Here is a 24855-nt window from a genome sequence, read left to right on the forward strand (position 1 = left end):
CTGGGCTCATCTTAGCCTTCCGAGTAGCTGGGACCACAGGTGCGTGCCATCACACCTGGCTAATTTATTTTTTGTAGAGAGGAGGTCTCACTATGTTGCCCAGGTCTCAAACTCCTGGGCTCGAGTGATCCTCCTGCCTCGGCCTCCCAAAGTGCTGGGATTACAGGTGGGAGCCACAACACCCAGCTGAATCTTATTTTTTTTTGCCAGATGCACAATAGAATAAGAATTCTGTATGTTAAATGTGAAGATGTTCTGAGTTCCATGAGAGTCACTGATTTTTCTGAGCCTGAGAATCAGAAAGAATACTATTAGGTATTTAGTAATTTTGTAGTCTGCTAGATATGTTTATGACTTCTGGCCATTCTGGCTATTCTATATTTTTTTTTTCTTTTTTTTTTTAAGTAGTTGAAATACTAGGCCAATGAATTTTACTACTTTTGCTCTTATGGTTTTCTTGATGAGAGGTAGTAGGGTATAGTCATTAAGAACCTGAGCTTCTAAGTCACACAGATATGGATTTGCATCTTGATTCCACTACTGTGGCTGCTCAAAATGGAATAGAGGAAGAAGTGGAGTGATCATGGGAGTAGGAAATTGGTTAGGAGACGGTTCTAGTAGTATAGAGGAGTAATCATGGTAAACAAAGTCTAGGATGGCAGCAGAGGAAAGGATATGGCCATATTTCAAGGACGAGCTGACATGACTGGTTTATGGATTGTATGTTGGGGGTGGGGCTGGAGGGGAGGGAGAGCCTCAAGAATGATGTCTAGATTTTTAGATCAAGCAATTGGGTGAAGGGTAGAAACAGAAAAAAAGCAGATATGGGGCAGGGAATTCAGTTTTGTTTGGATAAACTGAAATGCTTATTACATGTATAAGTGGCAATATATCCTAGTTAGAAGAGGTTGTGCTAGAGATAAATTGGAGAAACGTCATCACATAGATGATATTAAAAGCTGACAGATTGAATGTAATCACCTAGGAATTTGATGTTTATAGAAGAAGTTCAAGAACTGAGCCTTGGGATATTCCCCAATGTTTAGAGTTAGGGAAGAAGAGGAAGATACAACAAAGAAACTGAAAAGGCACTGTTTTTTGTTTTTTGGTGTTTTTTTTTTTTGAGTTGGAGTCTCACTCTGTCGCCCATACTGGAGTGCAGTGGCCACTCCCGGCCACCGCAGCCTCGGCCTGCTGTGCTCCGGTGATCCTTCTGCCTCAGCTTTCCAAGTAGCCAGAATTACAGGCATGCGCTACCATGCCCGGCTGATTTTTTTTTTAAATTTATTGTAGAGATGAGGTCTCGCTGCCCAGGTAGGTCTTGAACCCTCAGGCTCAGGCAATCCATTCACCTCAGCCTCCCAAAGGCGCGGGATTACAGGCTGAGCCACTGAGCCCGGCTGAAAAGGCACAGTTGATGAGATAGAATGAAAACCAGGAAAGTATAAAGTGTTTGTAAAAGGAGGGAGAAAACAACTGTGTCAAATGCTGCTGAGAGATCAAGTAAGGTTGAGGACAGAAATGACCATTGGAATTGGCGTGATAGAAGTGATCTTGACAAAAAGAAATCTCAGAAAATAAGTGGGAGACAAAGACCTGATTTAAGTTGGAGATACAGGTTGGGGAAAGGATGAGAGGTGACAAAGTCTCTAGAGAAAGCAAGATAACTTTTTCGAGGAGTTTTGCTATATAGGAGAGAGAAATGGAATAGTGGCTAGTAGTGAATGTGACGTTGGAAGTGTTTTTAAAGGCTAAATAGAACAGTGTGTTTATGACATCCGCCAAAGAAAAAAAACACAGAAAAGAGACAGGTTAACTGAAGGAAACAGTATTATTTCAGAAGCAAGAGGGGGTGGGAACTAGTACCCAAGGTGAGGAGTAGAGATATTTCATGTATTAGCTAGGCTTCAAGGCAGAGTATATGATTACAAACATAGGTGGATTTGTAGATTCAATTGTTGTCAAAAAATGAGGTAGTAATTCTGATTGCTTCTGTTTATCATTAAAGGAAGAAACAATGTCATTATTGGAGCAGGGAGCTTTAAAATTTGCATGACTTTCTAAGACTAAAAAATAAGATTTAAAGAGATGTTTTCTTCTAATGGTTTGTTTCAGGCAGTGTTTCTGGTTCCTCTGGGACATGCAGTAATTTTGCTTTACCCTGAAATGTACTTAGGAAGACAAGTATGAGAAGGCTAATTTATTCAGATAACCTAAGCTCTATAGCATGGCATCCAAGGCTCTGTAGAAGCTAGGCCCTGCCTACCACTCCTCTTCTGTCACATTCCCCTTTTGCCTCTTCCCTGCTTCTCCTTGCACTCAGTTCTCTAAAATTATCATCCTGCTGACTTTTACATTGCAGTCACTTTGTTCACCATGTGCCTTCTGCCTAGAATACCCTGACCAACCTCGTTCATTTTCTGGTTATCTCCTTATCTTCAGTCCTCAGTTTAGGCAGGATCTTTGGGAATCTTTTTCTAACCTCCTCATTCAGAATAAAGTGCCTCTTTTGACTCTTGCCTTCTTATATTTACATTATCTGTTTGTGTCTTTTTCCCTGTACTGAATTAAATGCTTTTGAGTATAGGCCTGGCACATAGTATCCTCTTGGTAAATATTTGCAGAACTGAAGTGGCTACGATGTCTTTACTTAATATTTACTACCTGGCTTATAGCCATATAGCCAGGTGAGGAGAAGTGACCATCTCCATCCTAAGCAACCACTACTTTTTATTAGGTCCCATGTAATCTACAGAAGTATTCATTTGATATAAGTAACATGATAAGGTGAATGCTGAATAACTTTCTCTCTCCCTTCTCATTTTTCTTTCCTAGTGTGAAGAGTGGCCAGATTCGAAATCTGGAGTCAGCCCGTGTTTCAATGGTTGGCCAAGTCAAACAGTAGGTCTTATTTTTCCCTCTTGGGCTGGTTAAAGATAGAAACATGGCGAGGGAATTACAGATTGCTTGTCTTATACCCATTCTACCATTGTGGTAAATGCCTTCATTACTTTAGATAATTTTATAGGTGAGGGCCAGCCATATAGATTCTTTTTTTCTTTTTTTTCCCTCCTTTCTTTCTCTCCTTCCCTCCCTCCCTCCCTTCCTTCCTCTCTTCTTTCCTTCCTTCCTCCCCCTCCCTCCTTTCCTTCCTTCTTCCTCCTCCCTCCCTTTCTCCCACCCTTCTTTCCTTCCTTTTCTTCTATCCCTTCCTTCCTCCCTTTTCCCAAAACCAGCTAATATTTTTATATTATACTGGATTACTTTAGCAAAACTCTAGATGTTACAAAGTAAAGAATCCCAGAAAATTGTGGCCACTTTGGTGCTGGTTTTATTCTAGTAACAGTCTCCTTGGTCAAACCTGGGTGTGTGGAAATTACAATGTAAAAGCTCTGGCCTACCCTAAGTGAAAGCCAGATTCTAAGGGTGAGCTAATATTATTTAGCCCAAGTTGGGCTCGGTGGCTCAGCCTGTAATTCCGTGCTTTGGGAGGCTGAGGTGAGTGGATTGCCTGAGCCCGCGGGTTCAAGACCCGCCTGAGCAACTTGGCAAGACCTCATCTCTACAATAAATCAAAAAATTAGCCAGGCATGGTAGTGCACGCCTGTAGTTCCAGCTACTTGGAAGGCTGAGGCGGAAGGATCGCCAGAGCCCAGCAGGTTGAGCCTGCGGTGACCAGGAGCATGCCACTGCACTCTAGTCTGGGCAACAGAGTGAGACTCCAACTCAAAAAAATATATATATTATTTAGTCCAGTTTGGTCTTTCTTGATCGAGTCACATGAGTCCTGGGAATTGTTGGGTAGTCACAAAATAAAGTGTAGGTAAATTGAAAAAATATTGCCCAACAGAACAGACAAGAGTGCAAAAGTTAGACAAAATTGATAATGACATTATTGAATGCTTACTGTTTGCCAGGCACTGCAAAGCATTTTGCATACACTGTCTTATTTTTTAAAACCTTGTGTTATGGAAAAATTTCACATATTAAGGAAGAAAAATACAGTGAACCCCAGTGTGCCTGTTGTTCATTTTCAGGTTATTAATTCATGGCCTGTCTTGATTGTTTCATCTGTACCCTTATTTACTTCCCCGAAACACAAAATGTTTTGAAACAAATTCCAAACAAATATAATTTCTTTTGTAAGATTTCAGTATGCTCTTTAGACATAATCACAATGACATTATCTTACCTAAAAAATTAATAATTCCTTAATATTATCAAATATCTAAACAATATTCACATTTCTGATTATCTCATAAATGATTTTAAAATAATTTTGTATTGTTAGAATCAGAATCAAAATAAGGTGAATACATACCAGTTGGTTGCTATATCTCTTAAGTATCCTTTAATCTGTAAGTTCTACTTCTATCTCTTTCTATATATATATTTTTTTTATTTCTTGCAATTTACTTGTTGTTTGCCTCATAGAATTTCCTACAATATGGATTTGCTGAATTATCAAGTTATAATTTAAAATATTTCTTTGTTTCCTGTATTGTCTGTAAATTGTTAGATCCAGAGGCTTGGTCAAGTTCAGGCTTGTTTGTTGTTTTGGTTTTTTGTTTGTTTGTAAGAATGTTTTATAGGTCATATTGTATACTGCCATCAGGAAGCACATAATTTATGGATGCCTTTTTTTGGTCAATAACCATTGATGTTTGTTATCTAGATTCATTAATTCATTTGTACTCTCTCATTTAATCCCCATAATACTTCTTCAAGATAAGTATTGTTTTATAGGTGAGGAAATAAAAGTTCAGAGAAGTAAATAAGTTTTGCAAAATCACATAGCTAATGGATGATACAGCTGAGATTCTAACTTCTGTATATTTGATTCAAGGCGTATATTAAGGATTTTGTGCCAAAAGGTCAATTTCAGTAGTAATAACAGGCAGACAAAATGCAGAGGCTTTGAACAAGATGTGAGACTTCCCACTTTTCAATGTCTAACTATTTTGAAACCTGGCTTGTCTATGCAGTGGTAAAGCATTTTATTAAGCAAGCTACTTGGCATATATGCAAGTAGTTCAGTGATTTTAACATTTTATTGCAAGTGGCAATTTCTCTTAATAAGTAAACCTACATGCATGAGAGATAGGTGGAACTTTCTTGCCCTTTTGGATGTAGGTGAAATTTCCTTGAACCTCCTAATCCATAGACCAGAGACATTTAAAGCCCATGATTCTTTGTTATACTTTTTTTTTTTAAATTACGTCTATGCTGAATACAAGATGTGAAAATTGGCACTTCAAGTTTCGTTTTTTAAAAACCGCACTTAACAAAACATTTGTGAACATACACTTTACGTGAAGGCTTGGTAGAGAAGACAGAGAAGTTATCATTCTTAAAAATCTACCACTGACTGACCCCTCAGTTTATCCCAGTGTGTTTTTATCCCTTCTATCTGTCTAATAGGCAAAATAACAAATTATGTATCATGCAGAGAAAACCTTGGCACTAGCTGCTACCTAGGCCCTTGGATTTTTTACCATTAGAGCTTATGAATGTATTTTTTCCATTGAGTTTTCTCTAAAAGGGATTATGGTATCAGCTGCTCATGTAATAATAAATTTTCCACCGAATTATATAATAAAGAATAGCATTTTTAAGAGAAAAGACCCAATAATTGATTTGATCAGATGGTCTAATCTGAAAGGGTTAGCTAGCCATGGTTGTGATTGCCAGTTTCTGTTAACTAATTAAAAAGTGAGGCCTTTTACCATTGTTTGAACCTTGTTCTACTGTAAGCAGAGTACAGCAGAAAAGCACCATGCTTTGGAGTTAGTGGAACTTGAATTTGCATTTTGACCTTATTCACTCACAAGGAAGGTGATCCTAGACAATTTTCTTAACTCTTCAGGACTACTTTATAGGATTATTATGAAGATTACATAAGATAATACCAATAAAACTCATGCCTCGGGAAATAGTTGCTCTCTTTCTTATGGGCCAATATTGGTGCAAAAACTGAAAACTGCCTGTGGAGTACAGTCATACAAATGACCGTGACCTTCTGTAGCCCTGGAAATGCACATTTCCATTCTCCTTCTCCCAGGACCATTGTTTAACCAACATTTGTTATAAAAGGCTATAAGTATGAATATTTCTGAGATTTGTGTATAGAAGAGAGATGTATGATAACACTTTTTTTTTTTAAACCTAGGTGTGAAGGAATTACAAGTCCAGAAGGCTCAAAATCTATAGTGGAAGGAATCATAGAGGAAGAAGAAGAAGATGAAGAAGGAAGTGAGTCAATAAGTAAGAGGAAAAAGGAAGATGACATGGAGGTAGGTAAAGGCCTGCATTCTTGCAAAGATGGGATAGGGAATGTTCAGTGTGTATGGGTGGGAAAATGGTTTTTTGTCCACCATTAGATATTTTAGGGGACCAAGACACTATCATAAGAGAGATACTTAGGTTAACTGTAAGATATAAAGCACTGTTGATAGCTCTGACCAATTTAAACATAAAACTTCCAGTATATACCCTACCTTCAAACAGACTGCTTTCTCACCTGTGCTTTTATTCCTGTGGTTTCTCTCATGAGAAAAAGCCATTTCCTATCAGCGTACTCTAAACCCATCCAGAGCTTACCTGTCTCTCAAAGTTTTATCTCCGTGGGGAAACTTTCTGACCTCAGTTTATGCCAGTCTCTTTCCAATACAGCCCTGAAAGTCTGTATGACACAACTTAGCACTTTCCTTTTTGAAGCTGTGCATATTAAATAGAACTGATTTTCATAAGCCATATTCAAAGATACTATGGTCTCCTGCTAGTTATTCTAGAATGCTAACTTATGTTGTCCTCTAGTTGTACAAGAATTGTACCACAAAAAAACAAAAACATGTATATTTTAAGGGCAGAAACTGGTGTTCTGCATGAATTTTTCTGTGTTTAGCTCAAGGTTGTGTAAATAGTAAATGTTCTATGAGTACTTGCTGGGCAATTGATTTGAGTATAGTAGCAGAAAGGGGTGCTTTTTTCTTGGAAATGTTTAGTGATCATGAACAGCAAACTTTCTGGGATGGATTAGATTATAAGCACCTTACTAATGGCAGGTAATGAACTTGTAATCACATACTCCTTTGCATTTAGAGATGCTACCATTAGCAAGGAGAAGAATACTTTTTAATTTAAAGAGAATCCTCTTGCCATCCTTAACATTAGTGGTTAAAACAGTACTTTGTACCTCTTTAGAGTTTACAAAGAAATAATGCATGATCTAGTTGGTCCTCCCAACACTCTGTGCGGTGGAAGAGATCTTCCCCCCCATATTACAGTATAGAAATTGAGAAATTAGAAACTTAGAAACTAAAAGACTTGCTCAAGGTGATCAAGCAGGTATTTCGTAGATTTAAGACTCAATGCAATCAATTACTTTTTACCTTTTAAGTGCTAGGAACTTTACTGAGTGCTTTACATTCATGTCTAATTCTCATTTTACTCTGCACTGTAGGTATTATCATTTTACAACTCAGGTACTGATAACTTGCTCATGGTCACACATAAAAGCTAGAGCTAAACACACCCAGATCTTCTGGTTTTTAATTTCAACTCATTTTTTCTTTGTAATTTTTTAAAGCCCAATCATTTGGCTTTATAAACTCCAGCAGTTTTAGAAGGCAAACTGAGGCACAACAAGCAATAAGAAGTATCCATGAACAGTCACTTCCCATTTTTCCCCAACCCTCTCAGCCCTAGGCAGTCATTAATCTACTTTCTGTCTCCATAAATTTCCCTAATCTGTACAATAAGTATAAGTGAAATACATAATATGTGGTCTTTTGTGACTGACTTCTTTGTGACTGGCTTCTTTTACCTTAGCATAAAGTTTTCAAGGTTCATCTGTGTTGTAGCATGTATCAGTACTTCATTTTTTTTTTTATGGTTGAATAGTATTCCATTGTGGGATGTACCACATTTTTTAATCCATTCATCAGTTGATGGACATTTGGGTTGTTTCTGCTTTTTATTTTTTATGAATAATGCTGCTGTGAACATTTGTGTGCAACTTCCTTATGTGGATATAGGTTTTTATTTCTCTTGGGTATATACCTAGGAGTGGAATTGCTGTATCACATATATAGTATCATAAACTATGTTTAACCTTTTGAGGAACTGACAGACTGTTTTCCAAAGTCACTGCACCATTTCGCATTTCCCTCATAGCAGTGTATGAGGGTTCCAGTTTCTCCACATCCTTGCCAACACTTGTTTTGTCTCTCTTTTTCTGATCATGGGTTTGGTTTTCATTTCCCTAATGACTGTTGATGTTAAGCATCTTTTCATGTGCTTACTATCCATTTGTATATCTTCTCTGGAGAAATGTCCATTCAGATCCTTTGCCCATTTTTTTGTTGGATTACTTGTCTATTCTTGAGTTGTGAGAGTTGTCTGTATATTCTAGATACAAGTCCCTGATATGCGAATGTTTCCTCCCATTCCATGGGTTGTCTTTCACTCCAGGTTGAATTCTCGGAAGTGCAAAAGTATTTTAATTTTGATGAAATTCAGTGAGAGAGAGAGAGAGAGAGAGAGAGAGAGAGAGAGAGAGAGAGAGAGTGTGTGTGTGTGTGTGGTATGTGTGTATGTATTTCGTCTCTTGTACTTTTGGAGTCATCTCTAACAAGCCTTCACATAACAGGCATGAAGATTTATGCCTTTGTTTTCTCCTAAGAGATTTCAAGTTTTAGCTCTTATATTTAGGTTTGTGATCCCTTTTGAGTTAATACTTGTGTATGATGTGAAGAATGGATCCAACTTCATTCTCTGGCAGGTGGATGTACAGTAGTCCTAGCAGCATTTGTTGAAAAGACTCCTCTTTAATTGTCTTGGCACCCTTGTTGAAAATTAATTGACTATAAATGTTAGAGTTTATTTCTGGTCTTAATTTCATTCCACTGATCTATATGTCTTCCGTTGATCTATACGCATATCCTTATGCAAGTACCACACTGTCTTTATTATTATACTTTTGTTGTTAAGTTTTTAAATCAGGCAGTATGTGAGTCCTCCAACTTTGTTCTTCTTCTTCAATGTTACTGAAATCCTATATGCTTAAAATTTTTTTGTTGAGTACTTGTTTATATGCCAGGCCCTGTTCCTGTTGTTTTACATACCTGAGTATCTTTAGCTCATCCTTGTAACAATTCTTTCAGACCTTGGGTTACCCATTTAACAGGTAGAAAAACTGGCTTGAAAATGCTGACTAACTTTCCAAAGAGATCCACAGTAGTTAATTATGGGTTGGGGATTTGCATTCAGTCAGGTCTGACTGACATAAAGCGTTATGTTTTTAAACACTTTTCCAGTGAGACATTGGGAGATAATGCAAGGCCTGTGGTGGATGCCCTTGTGTGGAGAGCTGCATCTTGCCCAGGTAAACATCCCAGGAAGATTGGTAGCCAACTTTCTGCTTCTCCCATCCAACAGCTAGATCTCATTTATTAAATATCAATCTATTTTATTACCAGTAATCAGAGCATCTAATAGGCATCTAAACTAAACCAACCTTATGATCAACTATCCAGGGAGAAGATGTATTTCCAATATCCTAAGTACAGGAGGAGCTAATTCTATCTAGAATTGTTCTTTGTTTTTGCAAATTTTAAGACAAGATGAACTGTCTTTTTTTTATATGTTGAAGTCTCACTCTGTTGCTCAGGCCAAAGTGCAATGGCACGCTCATGGCCACCGCAGCCTCGACCTGCTGGGCTCAGGTGATCTTTCCGCCTCAGCCTTCCAAGTAGCTGGAACTACAGGCATGTACTACCATGCCTGGCTACATTTTTTTTTATTTATTGTAGAGACGAGGTCTTGCCAAGTTCCCCAGGCTGGTCTCTGACCCCTGGACTCAGGCAATCCTTTTGCCTCAGTCTCCCAAAGTGCTGGGATTACAAGCCACTACGCCTGGCCTCCTTTTAAAAAAAAATTGTTTACATTACTATCTTTGGAGATTCTCTGTAAATTTGTCATTTGTATGTGAAGTCCTGTGTGCATATGGGAGGAACTTGTGAGATTATGCCCTGTCTCTGACAGTGGAGCTGATCTCTCAGAAATAGGTCATAAAGCCAGCATGGTGGCTCATGCCTGTAATCCTAGCCCTTTGGTAAGCCAAGGTGGGAGGGTAGCTTGAGGCCAGGAGTTTGAGACCAGCCTGGAAGACAAAGTGAGACTACATCTCTACAAAAAAGAGAAAAGAAATGGCTCATAAAAGGAAAATGTTGCAGAGAATAGGACAGGCTGATGCTCCAAGTTGAAATAGCGGGTAGTATTCATTTTCAAGTGTCCTATCCCTGGAAGATATTATTAGAAGATAATAGAATTAGTTTTTCTAGTGAGAATATTAGAACCATAACGAACCTTTATGTCCCCTTGTCCCAATGGAAAACCAAGGCCACCCAGAGAAGGGAAGGGACTTGAGAAAGTCAGTAGCAAGACTTGGCACTAGAAGACCCAAGTTTCTTGACTTCCCACCCAGTGATCTTTTCTCTTTTTTGTGTGTGTGGTAAGATATAACATAACATTTACCATCTTAATCATTTTTTAGTTGTACACTTAAGTAGTGTTAAGTATACTCACATTATCTGAGATCCTATACCCATTAAACAACAACTCCCCCTTTTCCTCTCCCTGAAGCCCCTGGTAACTACCCTTCTACTTTTTGGTTCTATGAATTAGACTCTTTTGGTTCTATGAATTGGACTATTTTACAGGAATCATACAGTGTATGTCTTTTTGTGACTGACTTATGTTACTTTGCATAATGTCCTTAAAGTTCATCACTACGGCAGCATGTGACAGGATTTCTTCCCTTTTTAAGAAGAATTATGTATGTATATACCACATTTTATTCATTCATCCATTGATGGCCATTTGAGTTGCTTTCACCTCTTGGCTGTTGTGAATAGTGCTGCTTTGAATATGGGTTTGCAAATATCTCTTTGACACCTTGCTTTCCAATTTTTTGAGTATATAGCCAGAAGTGGGAGTGTTAGGCTGTATAGTAGTTCTATTTTTTTTTTTTTTGAGTTGGAGTCTCACTCCGTCGCCCAGACTGGAGTGCAGTGGCTGCTCCCGGCCAACGCAGCCTCGACCTGCTGGGCTCCGGCGATCCTTCTGCCTCAGCCTTCCAAGTAGCTGGAACTACAGGTGCGCGCTACCACACCCAGCTACTTTTTGGTTTATTGTAGAGATGAGGTCTCGCCAAGTTGCCCAGGCGGGTCTCAAACCCGCGGGCTCAGGCAATCCACTCACCTCAGCCTCCCAAAGGTGCGGGATTACAGGCTGAGCCACCAAGCCCGGCTTAGTAGTTCTATTTTTAATATTTTGAGGAACTTGATTTTTTCATAGTGGTTGAACAGTTTTACAACCCAGTACACGAGGATTCCAATTTTTCCACATCTTCACCAACATTATTTTCTTTTTTTTTGATAGTAGCCATCTTATTGGGGGTGAGGTAGTATATTATTGAGAGTGAAGTAGTATCTCATTGCGGTTTTGATTTATAATTTCTGTGCTATTTAGTGATGTTAAGCATCTTTTCATGTGCTTGTTGGCCACTTTTATATTACCTTTGGAGAAATGTCTGTTCAAGTCCTTTGCCCATTGTTTAATCAGGTTATTTGATTTTTTTTGTTCCTGAGTTGTAGGAGTTCTTTTTTGAATATTAACCCATTATGAGATGCGTGATTTCAAAGATCTCCCATTTCATAGGTTGTCTTTTCACTAGTTTATTGTGTTCTTTATTGCACAGTAGGTCTTTAAGTTTGATGTAGTACCATTTGTCTATTTTTGCTTTTGTTGCCTGTGCTTTTAGTGTCACATTCAAGAAATCATTGCTAAGTGCAGTGTTCAGCTTTTCTCCTATATTTTCTTCTAGGAGTTTACTAGTTTTAGGTCTTACATTTAAGTCTTTAATTAAATTAAGTTAATTTTTGTTTATGGTCTAGGATAAAGCTTCAACCTCATTCTTTGGCATGTGCATATTTATTTGTTTAATTATCTGAGTACTATTTATCGAAGAGACTATTCTTTCTCTATTGAGTGGTCTTGGCACTACAGGAAAGAAATCATTGACCGTATGTGTGAGGGTTTATTTCTAGGCTCTCTATTCCATTCTACTGATCTGTTTTTCTTTATGCCAGTACCAAACTGTTTCAACTACTGTAACTTTGTAATTGTTTTTGAGATCAGGGACTGTAAGTTCCCAATTTTGTCCTTCTTTTTCAAGATTGTTCTGGCTATTCAGGGTCTCATGAGGTTCTATATGATTTCTAAGATGACTTTTTTTCTATTTCCTTACGAAATGCCATTGAGATTTTGATAGGGATTATGTTAAATCTGTAGATAACTTTGGGTAGTACAGATATCTTAACTATCCAGTGATCTTTAACATAATATGTTGTTGTCTCATGTTTACTTCTAGATTTTCATATTGTGGTTAATGCAGTATCCCAATTATTTACTTCAGTTATAATATTTCAAGTATTTCAATAATGTAGAAAAGTATAGAGAATTATTTATTCGTTCAGCAATATTTAATTACGTATTCTGTGCCTGTCACTTTCTAACTATCGAGATTTAACAGATATTTACATCTTGTCATATTTGTATACTATTTCGTTTTAAAATTACTATTGCTGGAACATATTATAAATCAAAATGTAAGAAAAATTGCCAACAAATCAACCTATTTTCGGTTTTCTCTCCCAGTTTTTTCCCATAAGTATACCACATTTTTTCCAGTAATAATCCTAACTTAGATGACATGTTGTGCTACAATTCTTTCATTTGATATTATATTTATTGTAAGCATTTTTTCCCCACACAGAGATGTGTTCTTTGTAATTTTTCTGTTTTTTTTTTTTTTTAGTTGGAGTCTCACTCTGTCGCCCAGACTGGAGTGCAGTGGCCACTCCAGGCCACCGCAGGCTCGACCTGCTGGGCTCCAACGATCCTTCCACCTCAGCCTTCCCAGTAGCCGGAATTACAGGCATGCGCTACCATGCCCGGCTGATTTTTTTGATTTATTGTAGAGATGAGGTCTCGCTGCCCAGGCGGGTCTCAAACCTGCGGGCTCAGGCAATCCACTCACCTCAGCCTCCCAAAGGTGCGGGATGTAATTTTTCTTTTGAAGGAACATTCTTTTTGCCAACTGTGTTTAAGAAAAGCCTAATTTTGGCTCTACCGTTTATTAACTTTGTGATCTTAAGAAAGTTTCCTAAGTTCACTGAAACTAATGCCAGTAAAAAATAAACCTCTAACAATCTAAAATGAAAATTACAACAACCAGGACTGTTATAAGGATTAAATGTGTATTAAAATGTCTGAGACAGGCTGGACTCAGTGGCTCAGCCTGTAATCCCAGCACTTTGGGAGGCCTAGGCGAGTGGATTGTCTGAGCCTGCGAGTTCAAGACCTGCTCAGGCTACTTGGCAAGACCTCATCTCTACAATAAATAAAAAATTATCCGGGCATGGTAGCGCACACCTATAGTTTTGGCTACTTGGAAGGCTGAGGTGGAAGGATTGCGGGAGCCCACCAGGTCAACACTGGGGTGACCGTGAGTACATCACAGCACTCCAGCCTGGTGAACAAAGTGAGACTCCAACTCCAAAAAATAAAATAAAATAAAATGTCTGGGACACAGTAGGTCCTTAATAAGTGCTAGTTTTCTTCCCTTTCCTTTTCCCAGGGACCTAGTGTTTTTTCCTGTTCCTCCAGGGCTTATCCTTGGAGACTCAGAACTTACTCTTATTCCTCCAGACCAAGAAAGACCATCCATACACCTGGAGAATTGAACTGGCAAAAACAGAAAAATACTGGGATGGCTGGTTTCGAGGCTTATCCAATCTCTTCCTTAGTTGTCCTATCCCTAAATTGCTGCTCTTGGCTGGTAAGTATATATTTGTGTATATTAGCTCAGACTGATAATAAAATATCATAGACTGGGTGACTTAAACAAGAGAAATTTATTTTCTCAGAGTTCTGGAGGCTGGAAGTCCAAGATCAGGGTGCTAGCATGGCCAGATTCTGTTAAGGTGCCAAAAGCAGGGGGATCAGCATGGTCAGGTCCTGGTAAGGGCTCTCTTTCTTGTTTGCAGAGAGCCACCTTCTCTCTGTGCCCTCACATGGTCAAGAAAGAGTGAGAGCAAGCTTTCTGGTTCTCTTCTGACCTCATTTAGTGATAAGTGCCTCCTTATAGACCCAAGCTCCAAATACAGTCACATTTGGAATTAGGGCTTCAACATGAATCTTGAGGGGACACGATTCAGTCCATGGTAGTGTGGGTATATTGTTATCTAGTATGAACTTATTAAAACCGCTCACCCAGTGGGTATTAACTTCTAAAGTGGCATACTATCTTCACTCATCAGATGGCCTAATTCTGGCCTGACCTGTCTTATTCTGGCCTAGTCAAGCCCAAGTTGGAGATACAGTGGTGTAAGGATATTCTGAGTATTATGAGAATCAAAATAATAAAACTCTGTTTTTAGAAACTAGTTTAGATGAGCAAAGTGGTTCTCAGCCTGAAAAGTTTCATCTGGTGGTGAGAATACATGCTCTGGGAGTTAGGGTTGGCATTAACTTGACTTGAAAATGTCATCATGTTTACAACTTTGTAACAGTTCTTACTTAGTACTTGAACCTATTTCACAGGGCCTTTTTTAGTAAACTGCTAATGGAGTCTCTTGTTTTCCAGGTGTTGACAGGTTGGATAAAGATCTGACTATTGGCCAGATGCAAGGTAAGTTATGAAGCCCTTTTTCTGAGGGCAGAGTGATAATGGAGATTAACATTCTGAGATAGTACAGTGTAATGGAGCAAACATGAGCTTTAGAGTCACACCCAAGTCCACCTCTACTCATTATATTATTATGGGCAAGTATTTCCCTTTTCTGAGCTTTGATTTTCTAATTTTCCATCTAAAAATGAGGATTATAGTGTTACCTATGTCTCCGAGTTATAGGGATCAAAATGAGGCAATGCGTTTGAAAATTATAAAGTACTATATAGGCATATGATATTGTGAAAGAAGATATTCTGAATATTTATCAGTATTTTTATTATTTGTAAAGAATTTTTAAGAAAGGGAAAGGTCCAAAATAATCTAAATACAAAAAGGTATGAAATCTGTTTAGAGGACAGCATGGTGAGGTGGTAAAAGCAAGATTGCTGAAGTTGGGAGAACTGGAGTTTGAATATTGTTTTTCTCGTAATTGCTTGACCCTGGGCAAGTTATCTGACTTGCCTCAGCTTTAGTCTTCTTAATCCGTAAAATGAGAACATTGATAGCAGCCCCAAAGGGATTGTGAGGTATAATGAATAGAGAAGTGACACTGTGCACTGATACAGATATGTTGCTAGATAACATTGTGGCCAGTTTTACGAGACTTCTGCTTTTAGTATGGGTGAAGGATTTGGTAAAGGAGAAATCAGAAGGCATCACAACTTTTGGGTCATGGGAAGAAGAAGCACGAACTGTAAGACCAAGGTTTCAGGCTCAAACAGAATCTGTTCTTGGCCTTTCTTCTTCTCTACTTACTTTCACTGGACAATTTTGTTTATACCCCGATGACTACCAAAGCTAACCATCCAACTCGTCCTCTCTTTCCTGAGCTCCAGTCCTGGCCTGTGTATTAAGCCTGCCAGATGTCTCTAATTGGAAGTCTCATGGACCCCTGAAATTTTTCTTTAAGCCACTCTCAAGCTCTCCACAACAAAAGGAGCTATATTCCCTTATAATAGTTCTTCAGAAGCTCTTGAATAATGTCTGAGACTCTGGTCCCAGATCCTCATGCCCTTCCCTTCCTTTAATTACATAACATCCTGAGGCCTAGAGCTCTAGGACTGTTTGTTTTTTATGGCAGTGATATTGGTAATTCTGGGCTTAGACACATACTGTGGGCTTAACTTCAATTCAGGCAAACCTTTCCTGGGCACCCTTTTCTATTCAAGACCTATACTTGATGCTAGGCAGACAGAAGAATCAGACATAGCCCCTGAGACTGCCTGAGAGCAATGGACTAGGATAGCATTTAAAACCATTTTTGATCACCAGCCTTGGAATGAGACAATCCTGGGTTTGAATCACTGTTCCTAATCTTGTGGCATGAGTGAATCTCTGACTTCTTCAATTCTGAGTTTCTTCAGCTGTAAAATAGAGATAATGATATATCTCAGTACAGTTATATGAGGCATAAATATGAAACTGGGTAGAGTCTGACAAACAATGCCTTTCATTACATCTAGGAAGTAATCATGATTCCTCCTAAGATGCCCTCCTGTTTTCTCAGTGTGGGTTATACTTAAGACCGCTTTCTGGTTTTTTTTATTATTTATTTTATTTTTAGAGTAGAAGAACAGGCTTATTGAGTATGCCACAAGGGGGCAAGAAATAAGGGAGTTATCCACTGACCACTTTCTGTTTTAAAGAAGGTCTCCCATGCATATGGAGAGTAAATGGCTACGATGAGAGACATTTCATAAAACAAAGGGGAATGGTTAAGTCTGCAAAGATTCCTAACCTAACCTAACCTTTCCCAGCACTATGTTCAAATCAGCTGGAAAACTACCACTTATTCAAATGCAGCTTGTGTAAATAATTTAGGCTCTCTGAAACTGTTTCCTCATCTGTAAAATGGGAGTTAATAGGTTGGAAATATTCCCTCATGGAATAATTGTGAAGATTACCCATGATCATATATTTTATGTATATATGCCACCTTGTTATTAGTATGTGTGAGTTCCCTTGATGATACCTATTTTTTAAAAGAGGAATGAAAAATGCATCTCTAATCATCAGAGGCTGATCTAATAAAAAGACCAGGGAATTGGAGTTGTAAGTTTAGAGTCTGGTGATTCATTCTTCCAAGACTTACTAAGCACCGACTCAGTGTCCAGCCCTGTGTTGGGTCCTATTAGGGAAATAGGACAAATAAATAATACCAGCCCGTTCTTGTGGAAATGCCACATTCCTGGGGAGGCAAGCACCCAGTGGCATATAAAATGTAAACTTACAAAAGAGACACCTGCTGCTCTGTGTTTGGATCCAAGTGTATTAACAGCAGGAGCCAGAGGGACAGGGGCCTAGACTGGAGAGAAGCAGCTTTACTGCAGGAGAAGAGGCATAGACTGGGCTTTACTAAATGGAATGGTCTTGTTCCTCCACTATTAACTAAGTGGCCTTGGGCAAGTCATTTCACTAATCATGGCCTTGGTTTCACCATTTCAAAAAAGAATTTCAGTTTTTGTGTGAAATTTTGTTTTTTGTTTGTTTGTTTGTTTTGAGTTGAAGTGTCACTCTCACCCAGACTGGAGTACAGTGGCCGCTCCCGGCCACCGCAGCCTCGACCTGCTGGGCTCCAGCGATCCTTCCGCCTCAGCCTTCCAAGTAGCTGGAACTACAGGCGCGCACTACCACACCCAGCTAATTTTTTGATTTACTGTAGAGATGAGGTTTCGCCAAGTTGCCCAGGAGGGTCTCGAACCCGCGGGCTCAGGCAATCCACTCACCTCAGCCTCCAAAAGCGCGGGATTACAGGCTGAGCCACCGAGCCCGGCTTGTGTGTAATTTTGTAGGGTAAATTGGAGAATCAACTTTAAAAATGGATAAGAGAAGTACATTGAAAACTTTTTGAACCACTGTGTAACTGTGGTAAGAACCACAGATCATGATAATCAAAAGAACTTTCAGAGCCTATTTCTTTATTTTGTAAATAAAGAAACCGAGGCTCAGGAAATCTGCTCTCTCTACCTGTGGGAGCTCTAGGTCTTAATGTCCTTCAGTCTCCTTAGAGATCTTCTTTATCAGTCATCTCTGTTAACTCTTAATAACTGTCACTTTAGTTGTGAGCTTACAGTGTTCCATAAGACGGTGCAAGAAAGTGCTTAGTACAGTCCCTGGCACACAGTTAAGTACTTAAATAGTAACTTATTGTAATAATTATGGGGGGCCATTTATGGGGGGCTAGCCCCTTCAGAGAGATTTAGAGGATCTCTGGAAGGTGGGGCAGTGTCGGCGATTATTCTGGAGAAATAAAGAGAAAGAAAGAGAAAGGGGGAGAAAGAAAGAGACTGGACTCTGTCTAGTGCAGAAGCCGATTCTGTAGTAGGGATAGCTATTAAAAGAAAGAAAGATGGAGGGATAGATATAAAGAGGAAGAAAGAGAAAGAAAGAAAGTGGACAACTGTTCAGTGAAATGAGCAGAATCCGTTTATTGGGACCAACCGTGAGTCTTTTATCCCAAATTTTCACATGTAAATCACAAGACTGTCACGTGAACACAAGGCCAGGTGGATGAGGCGCATCCCCCACACCCACCAGGTGTTTCCTTAGGCATGAGAAAGGACAATCCCAATTAAATCACAAGACTTTCACGTGAACACAAAGCCAGGTAGGTGAGGGGCATCCCCCACCCACCAGGTGTTTTCCCAAGCATGAGGAAGGACAATCCCAAAATTATCTTACTGTTCCTCATGCTTGGTTTATATTCCTCAAAAGCAATATAACAATTCTAACATCATAAAATCCTAATAATCAATAACTTCTAAAACTTATGCCTACCCAACCTCTAATGACTGACTAAAATCCTAATACCTTTCTATTCTGTGTTAACTTTACCTGTACTATAAAAAACTCTTAATTATAGCTCAGACCAGTTCCTAAAGAATGTGACCCAGTCCAAAGATCATGCTGGGCCATTTCCAGGAAGAATTGATTATGATCTCTTAACAAAATGACTATTCTAAAATCCTATGTATCTATCTTAATTTCTATAAAAGTTTCTAATTCCTAATCCTGATATATAAAGCTGATCATCAGCAATAAAGCTTCTAAAATAAAACCCAAATACAAACTGTAATTGTACTAAAGCCAAAACCACAATTAGTAGAAAATGGGAACAATGGAATTTCTAAGGTTAGCTTTATTCTATCAAACCTCAAAGTATCATGTTTGATCATGCTTGAACTAACATAATTCCCTGACGTAGAGTAACCTATTCTATAATACTTTCTATGAATAAAATAAATTCAGCTTTTATTATAAGTAGAAAAAACTTACACTAATTGTAACTAAAGAACCTGTTTAAAAGAATGCAGCCCAGCCCTAAGTGAATGCTGGGCCCTTAGGAATGTGGCCCAGCCCAAAATTCATGCTGGGCCATTTCTGGTAACCCTAGATAATCATCTATACCATCTAAAGCTGGAAACAGCTCTCTAAATGTAAATACTAATGTAAATGTAAATACTAATTCTACAAATATACTCTTAAGTCTTATAAAGAAGCTTGTATCACGTATAAGGCTCCCAAATGTGATCTGAGTTTGAACTGTGTTAAGTTTAAAACCGAAACCACAGTCTGTGAGAAACGGGAACAATGGATCCCTAGAGTCAGCCATGCCTGTCATATTCTCAGAACTTCATGCTTAGATCATCAAAATCCCTGCCAGTGGGTAATGGTAAACAACAAAGAAAGGAGGAGGGAATGGGCCTTCAGCTCCTGAACACAGCCTGGTGGTCTCAGGGTCCGCAGCACTCCTGGATCCCTAATGCTCAGGCGGGCCTCCACGGCCGGCTCCCAACAAATAATAAATTCAGAAATCCTTAACATAGCTTACAGAGCCCTTAATGGTATGGTCCTTGTTTACCTCTCCAGCCTCATTGTCAACCATTCTCTCAAACACCATGCCAAGCTGCTCTTATTTCCAGGAATAAATATCACTTCATGCCTTCTCTCCTTTGTGCAGGCTCTTCTTTCTGTGTAGGAAATCTTCCTAGATCCCTGTTGGATTGTAAAGCCCCGTTTCCTTTGCTCTTATATCCCCATGTGCCCAGTTTTATTTTAGGAACTGCACACTGCATTAAAAGTTGGTTTTGTGTTTTACTTTCCCACTGGATTCTAAATCCTCTGAGGACAGGAATTCTTTCTTCTGTGTGTCTGACCTGCAGTAAATGTACACTACATAGGTACAAAAGGAAAAAGTGGAGGGGAAATAATTGGCAGGTGACAATGACAAAGTGTTACCATTCTCAGCAAAGACTTGGTAACTGGGTCCAGAGTTTTGGGGTGGGGTTGGAGGTGGGAGGTCCTGGGCTCGTGGAGTGGCCTGTGAGGTACAGAGATGGTAAGGAGCAGGCTGTTTTAGTCCCTGAGGTTGTCTGGCTTTGTTTCCTCTCCAGGGAAATTCCAGATGCAGGTCCTACCCCAGTGTGGCCATGCAGTCCATGAGGATGCCCCTGACAAGGTGAGTCTGGTACTCAATGACTGTACAAGGATAACCATGAGAGTAACCTTGGATATCACAGGAGAGAGGGCAAGCCTCAGCGTCTCAGCCTCCATTGCCTGCAGCAGCTGCTGTGGAGCCTGTGCAAATGCAGTTCCGCAAGCTCCCCAAACCTTTCCCTAGCAGCTGCTCATGGTATCGGCCTTGTGTGTGGGAGCTGAGGAGCTGCTGGCACTCTGCTGTTTCATCCTAGGGCCCTAAGGTTAAGATCGTAAGCTCTGTTTCTCTAGTACCCCCACCATCAGCCAGATAGAAGAAGGGGTGATTGGGGCAGAAACTGTTCGCTAAACTGCATTCACAGGAATTAATATGGGCTCCTCCTGTGGGAAGAACTATTTTGTAACTAAGGGGATAAATAAAAGCCCTTCACATTATTCCTCTTGAACTCTCTGGAGCTATCCCTGGTAAGGATGGTGGGAAGGAGTCTCCTAGCCCTGCCAGGGCCTAGGTCCTTTTGATTTCAAGCCACCCACACCTGAGGACTCATGAGGGTACCACAGAGCCTAACCTTCTAACAGAAACCCAAACCCAAAACTAAGTCACTAACCTTCATGTGGCCTGGAATATCTCTCCCTTTTCCAGGTAGCTGAAGCTGTTGCCACTTTCCTGATTCGGCACAGATTTGCAGAGCCCATCGGTGGATTTCAGTGGTAAGGAAGTACAAGGGTTTAAGGACTCCAGCAGTGTTGGCCAACTCCAACAAACAGGTATTTGCAGGGCTGTAAATATCTCTGCCTTACCCCTGCCTGGTTTGGTCACCATGCTTCTCTTCTCCTTCCTCAACAAAGAGCCTGGCACATCTGCCTCTACATAGCTGTGGTTGGCTATTTCTCTGTGCTCTGGTCCAGAAGAGTGTTGCCGAGGCTGCAGTTAAATCATGCCTAGCCTGTCTCCCCTTACTGCAATGTGCTTTTCTTCTTCAGTTGCCCCGCTCTGAGCAGGCTGGGATCCTTATCCAGACTCTTAGAGAAGTTCTTTGCCTTACTGCTGAGGAAAGCTAGGCCAGCCATGGAAGTTGTGTAGAAATCCAGAGTAGGGTTTTCCACATTGTTACAGAGTGTCTTCCAGTTGCCAGCTGTTGAGCAAGCTGGGAATGGAATGGAATGGGTGCCTCTGCCAGGCTTGCTTTCCCTATTTCTGAAGCAAACAGACTACTAGCCACTCTACAGATGTGATCCCATGAGGTCTAGGGCAGGATTTTCGACCTCAGCACTAGTGACATTTTGGAGTGGGTAATTCTTTGTTGTGGGGCTGTCCTTTGCATTGTAGAATGTTTAGCAACATCTCTGGGTCTACCCATGCCAATAGCACCTCCCACACAGTTCTGACATCCAAAAATGTCTTCAGATTTACCAAATGCCTCAAGGGAGACAAAATCCTCCCGTCCCATGAGAACCACTAGTCTAGAGAAGTGGGGTCAAGCCTCTCATCCTAGAAAGCTCTTCACCTTACTGGGGAAACACAGTTGGGTCTTTGTTGAGGAGGAAGAAGAGGGGCATGCTGATCCAAAGCAGGAGGTCCTGGCCCACCTCAGAGAACTCCTAGTCTGTGCTGCAAAATGTCCTTGATCCTTAGAAAACCCACAAACCTGATGAGAAGTCATTCCTGCCATTGGAAAGTCTCTTCTGATTCCGGTGAGGGTTCAGAGCAACTTGTTCCCTACCTTCAGAAAGTTTGGGGAAGAAATGTTGAAGAAAAAAAATGGCTTCTCCTTAGAGAACTCTGAATGCCGGGGCCTGGGAAGTAAAAAGAGTGACAGGGCAGGGTAGGCATTAGAGATGTGACAGGAGCCTGGGACTGTGAGCCACAGAAGCGATGCCTCTGTGCCAAGCCACCCCTCTAGCAACTCACCACTGTTGGATCCCAGGAACCAACAATAAAGACTTAATTTCTCTTGATAAACAGTGTATAATTGGGGCCCTGGGACCATTTGGAGCCTTGGTCAAATGAGCGGTACACTGAGAGCAGACCCTGTGTTGACCTTGGAGGAAGCTGTGGGGAGATGGGACAGATCTGCAAGGGCCTTGCTGGTTATCAGGGAGGGGTTCCTGCAGGAGACGGGTTAAGCAGGGGAAAAGCTAGTGATAGTTCTGATTGTTTTTTCTTTTCTTGCTACTCTTCACAGTGTGTTTCCTGGGTGTTAGTGACCTGCTGTCCACCCCTCCCTCAACATTCAGCTCTGTTGTAAATACATCGCACCAGAGGCCACTGTGATGCCGCTGTCCCCTCCTCTTCATCCTGCCCGGCCATGTGACACCGGCTCCCTGTAGACGGGCATTCCCAGATGTACAAGCCCTTTCGTGTATTTGTGCCAGAAGCATTGTTTTCCAGGGCCCTTGACCAGCTTCAGCTTCCCCAGTCCAGCGCTCCTCCACTCTCACCCCTTCCCTGTACAGGGGTAGCTCCTGCCTGTTCTCCCTGCCTTGCCAAGGGTGAAGCCTCCAGAGCTGCCACCCTGGGCCCCTATTCCTGGCATCAGGCAATGCACCTGGGTCCAAATGTCTCCCCAGGCTCAGGGACCTCATTCCTTGAGATTGTTCTTGGCATGGTCCTGCCCTACCTCATGGGATGGACAATGCATAGGTGGTTCTTATTTTTCCCTTTCAAGTAAAACACCAGTCAGGTACCATTTTATCCCAGTCTTACTCTTCCAGGTTTGGAAGACCCAGAGAGGCCAAGATCCCATCCTTAGGTACAGGGAGGGGTGGTGGATAGCATCACAAGAAACCAGCCTGAAAGTCAGGTCCAACCAGTCCAAGCACATGGCCTCCCATCTGGAGCGCCCATGGTCCCACTCCCACATGTCTGGGCACCTGTCCTGGGCTGAGGCCAGGCTGCTCCAGGGGCCTCTTGAGCCCTCACCTGCCACAGAGCAACCCAGGTTAAATACAGCCCATGCACAAAGCCATAGGCTAAAGCCTGTGGAATTGTTTTTAATAATGAGATTTAACCATTTTCATAACTGGTTCCTGGAGGTGTGCAGTGCCGCTTGCCTCTTCAGACCTATAGCTTCTCTTCACCGTTTGTGGATTTCATGTCACTTTACACAGAAACATCACAGCTTGGCATCCCCAGTCTTTGCCTTCTTCCAGCTGCCTCATAGCACTGCGGCCTCCCCTGTTGCCCAGGCACGCCACTTCCAAGGGCAGGGAGGGGCCGTCTCCTGAAGCCCATCTTTTCTGTGACTGTCTTAGGTGATGCGTAGCCCCGTCCACCGTTCCACCCAACAACTTCCTACCCCTGTCCTGCTGCACGGTCCAGAGTCTGGGACCTACTTTGTTTCTTTGTTATTTATGACCTTGTTTAAAGAAAATAAGTATCTCCCAACCTTTATCGGTGTGGTCTTCCTCTGTGGAGTTATCCTTATTTCTGCTGATATGGGGGCAGGGGGCAGATCATTAGACTTAGTTGTCATGGAACTCCAGAAACCCCTTTCCCTATATGTATCCCTCAATGCAGTTCATACTCTACCTGCTCTCCAGATCCAGAATGCTCAGCGGGATGGATGGACAGAGCCAGCTTCCACTGCAGCCAAGATAGGATTCTTGTCCTGTCCCTTCCAGTTATTTGCTGTGCCAACTTTGACCCAGAACAAGACAGTCTGTTCACTGTCCACATGACCTCAGTCACTCACAGCTTCACTTATGTCAACGCCCAAACTTTGTCCACAATCCAGATCATCTCCTGAGCTCTATAGACACTTAGGTCCATCTGCCACCTCATGTCTCTCCCAGATGACCAAAAGCCTCTTCATACTGACCATTTCTAAAACTGAACTCGGCTTCCCCCTGAAACTTACTCTTCCTCTGGTGTTTCCTAGCTCAGTAAGTGGGAGGTACCACCATGTCCCCCCTTGTCCACACTGAACACCCACAGTGCACTGCTCTTACACCCATATCCTGTCTATCACCAAATCCTGTTCGTTCTTTTTGTATTCTCTCTTTGTGTCCCACAGCCACTGTCCTAGCTTAGGCCTCATCATCTCTGACTTCATGCCTGTTTCCGGCCATGCCTCTTTTGCCCTATGTGGTCCTCCACTGTTGGAGTCTACTTCCTAGTAGGCTATCTAAATTTGGGGCCAGGCTATCTAAATTAGAACCTAAGGCCTGCCCCTTACAGGCTGTGTGACAGTGATGTACTTCCTCTCTGTGCTGTAGTTTCTTCATATGAAAAATGGAGACAGCACCTACCCCACAGGCTCTTGAGGACTATATAAGTTAAAATAGAATAACTGGCACATTGCAGACAATAAATAGTTCCTGTTATGTTACTACCATGTTATAATGAAGACCTTTATTCGGAGTGGTCTGTGGCTCAGTCACATCTCCTGGAAGCTTATTAAATATTTTGTCCCCACTCCAGACCTATTGAGCCAGAACGGGTCTGCATTATATCAAGTATATTGATGTCAGAAATTCTGGTTTAGTTCACTAAATATTTCAGGACAATGCGTGAGCTCCCTAGCAGAGGACAGAAGTTCCTTGTGCGTGATTCAATTTCTCACCAGAGTCCTCCGCTGGGGTGCCTTTGCTGGGCTGTGTGCTCTTTTGTCCACAGGGGG

General features: G+C 41.0%; 1 protein-coding gene across 2 annotated transcripts in view; it reads left to right on the forward strand.

Annotated features, from left to right (window-relative positions):
• The window catches only part of PPME1 (protein phosphatase methylesterase 1), a 65071-nt gene extending 41444 nt beyond the window's left edge, over window positions 1-23627 (forward strand). Inside the window, exons 8-14 of one of the 2 annotated variants that reach the window (XM_021706038.1) lie at window positions 2836-2901; window positions 6170-6293; window positions 13732-13903; window positions 14711-14755; window positions 20191-20255; window positions 20877-20944; window positions 22420-23627. In XM_021706038.1, the coding sequence (XP_021561713.1) occupies window positions 2836-2901; window positions 6170-6293; window positions 13732-13903; window positions 14711-14755; window positions 20191-20255; window positions 20877-20944; window positions 22420-22438 (559 nt within the window). In that variant the 3' untranslated portion in view covers window positions 22439-23627. The remainder of the gene's footprint in view (window positions 1-2835; window positions 2902-6169; window positions 6294-13731; window positions 13904-14710; window positions 14756-20190; window positions 20256-20876; window positions 20945-22419) is intronic. The other variant, XM_008072277.1, reaches the window with a different exon arrangement.
• Window positions 23628-24855: the final 1228 nt, after the last annotated feature.

The sequence above is a fragment of the Carlito syrichta genome, unplaced genomic scaffold (assembly GCF_000164805.1).
Source record: "Carlito syrichta isolate Samal-C Ts95f unplaced genomic scaffold, Tarsius_syrichta-2.0.1 Scaffold315077, whole genome shotgun sequence".
Classification (NCBI taxonomy): Eukaryota; Metazoa; Chordata; class Mammalia; order Primates; family Tarsiidae; genus Carlito; species Carlito syrichta.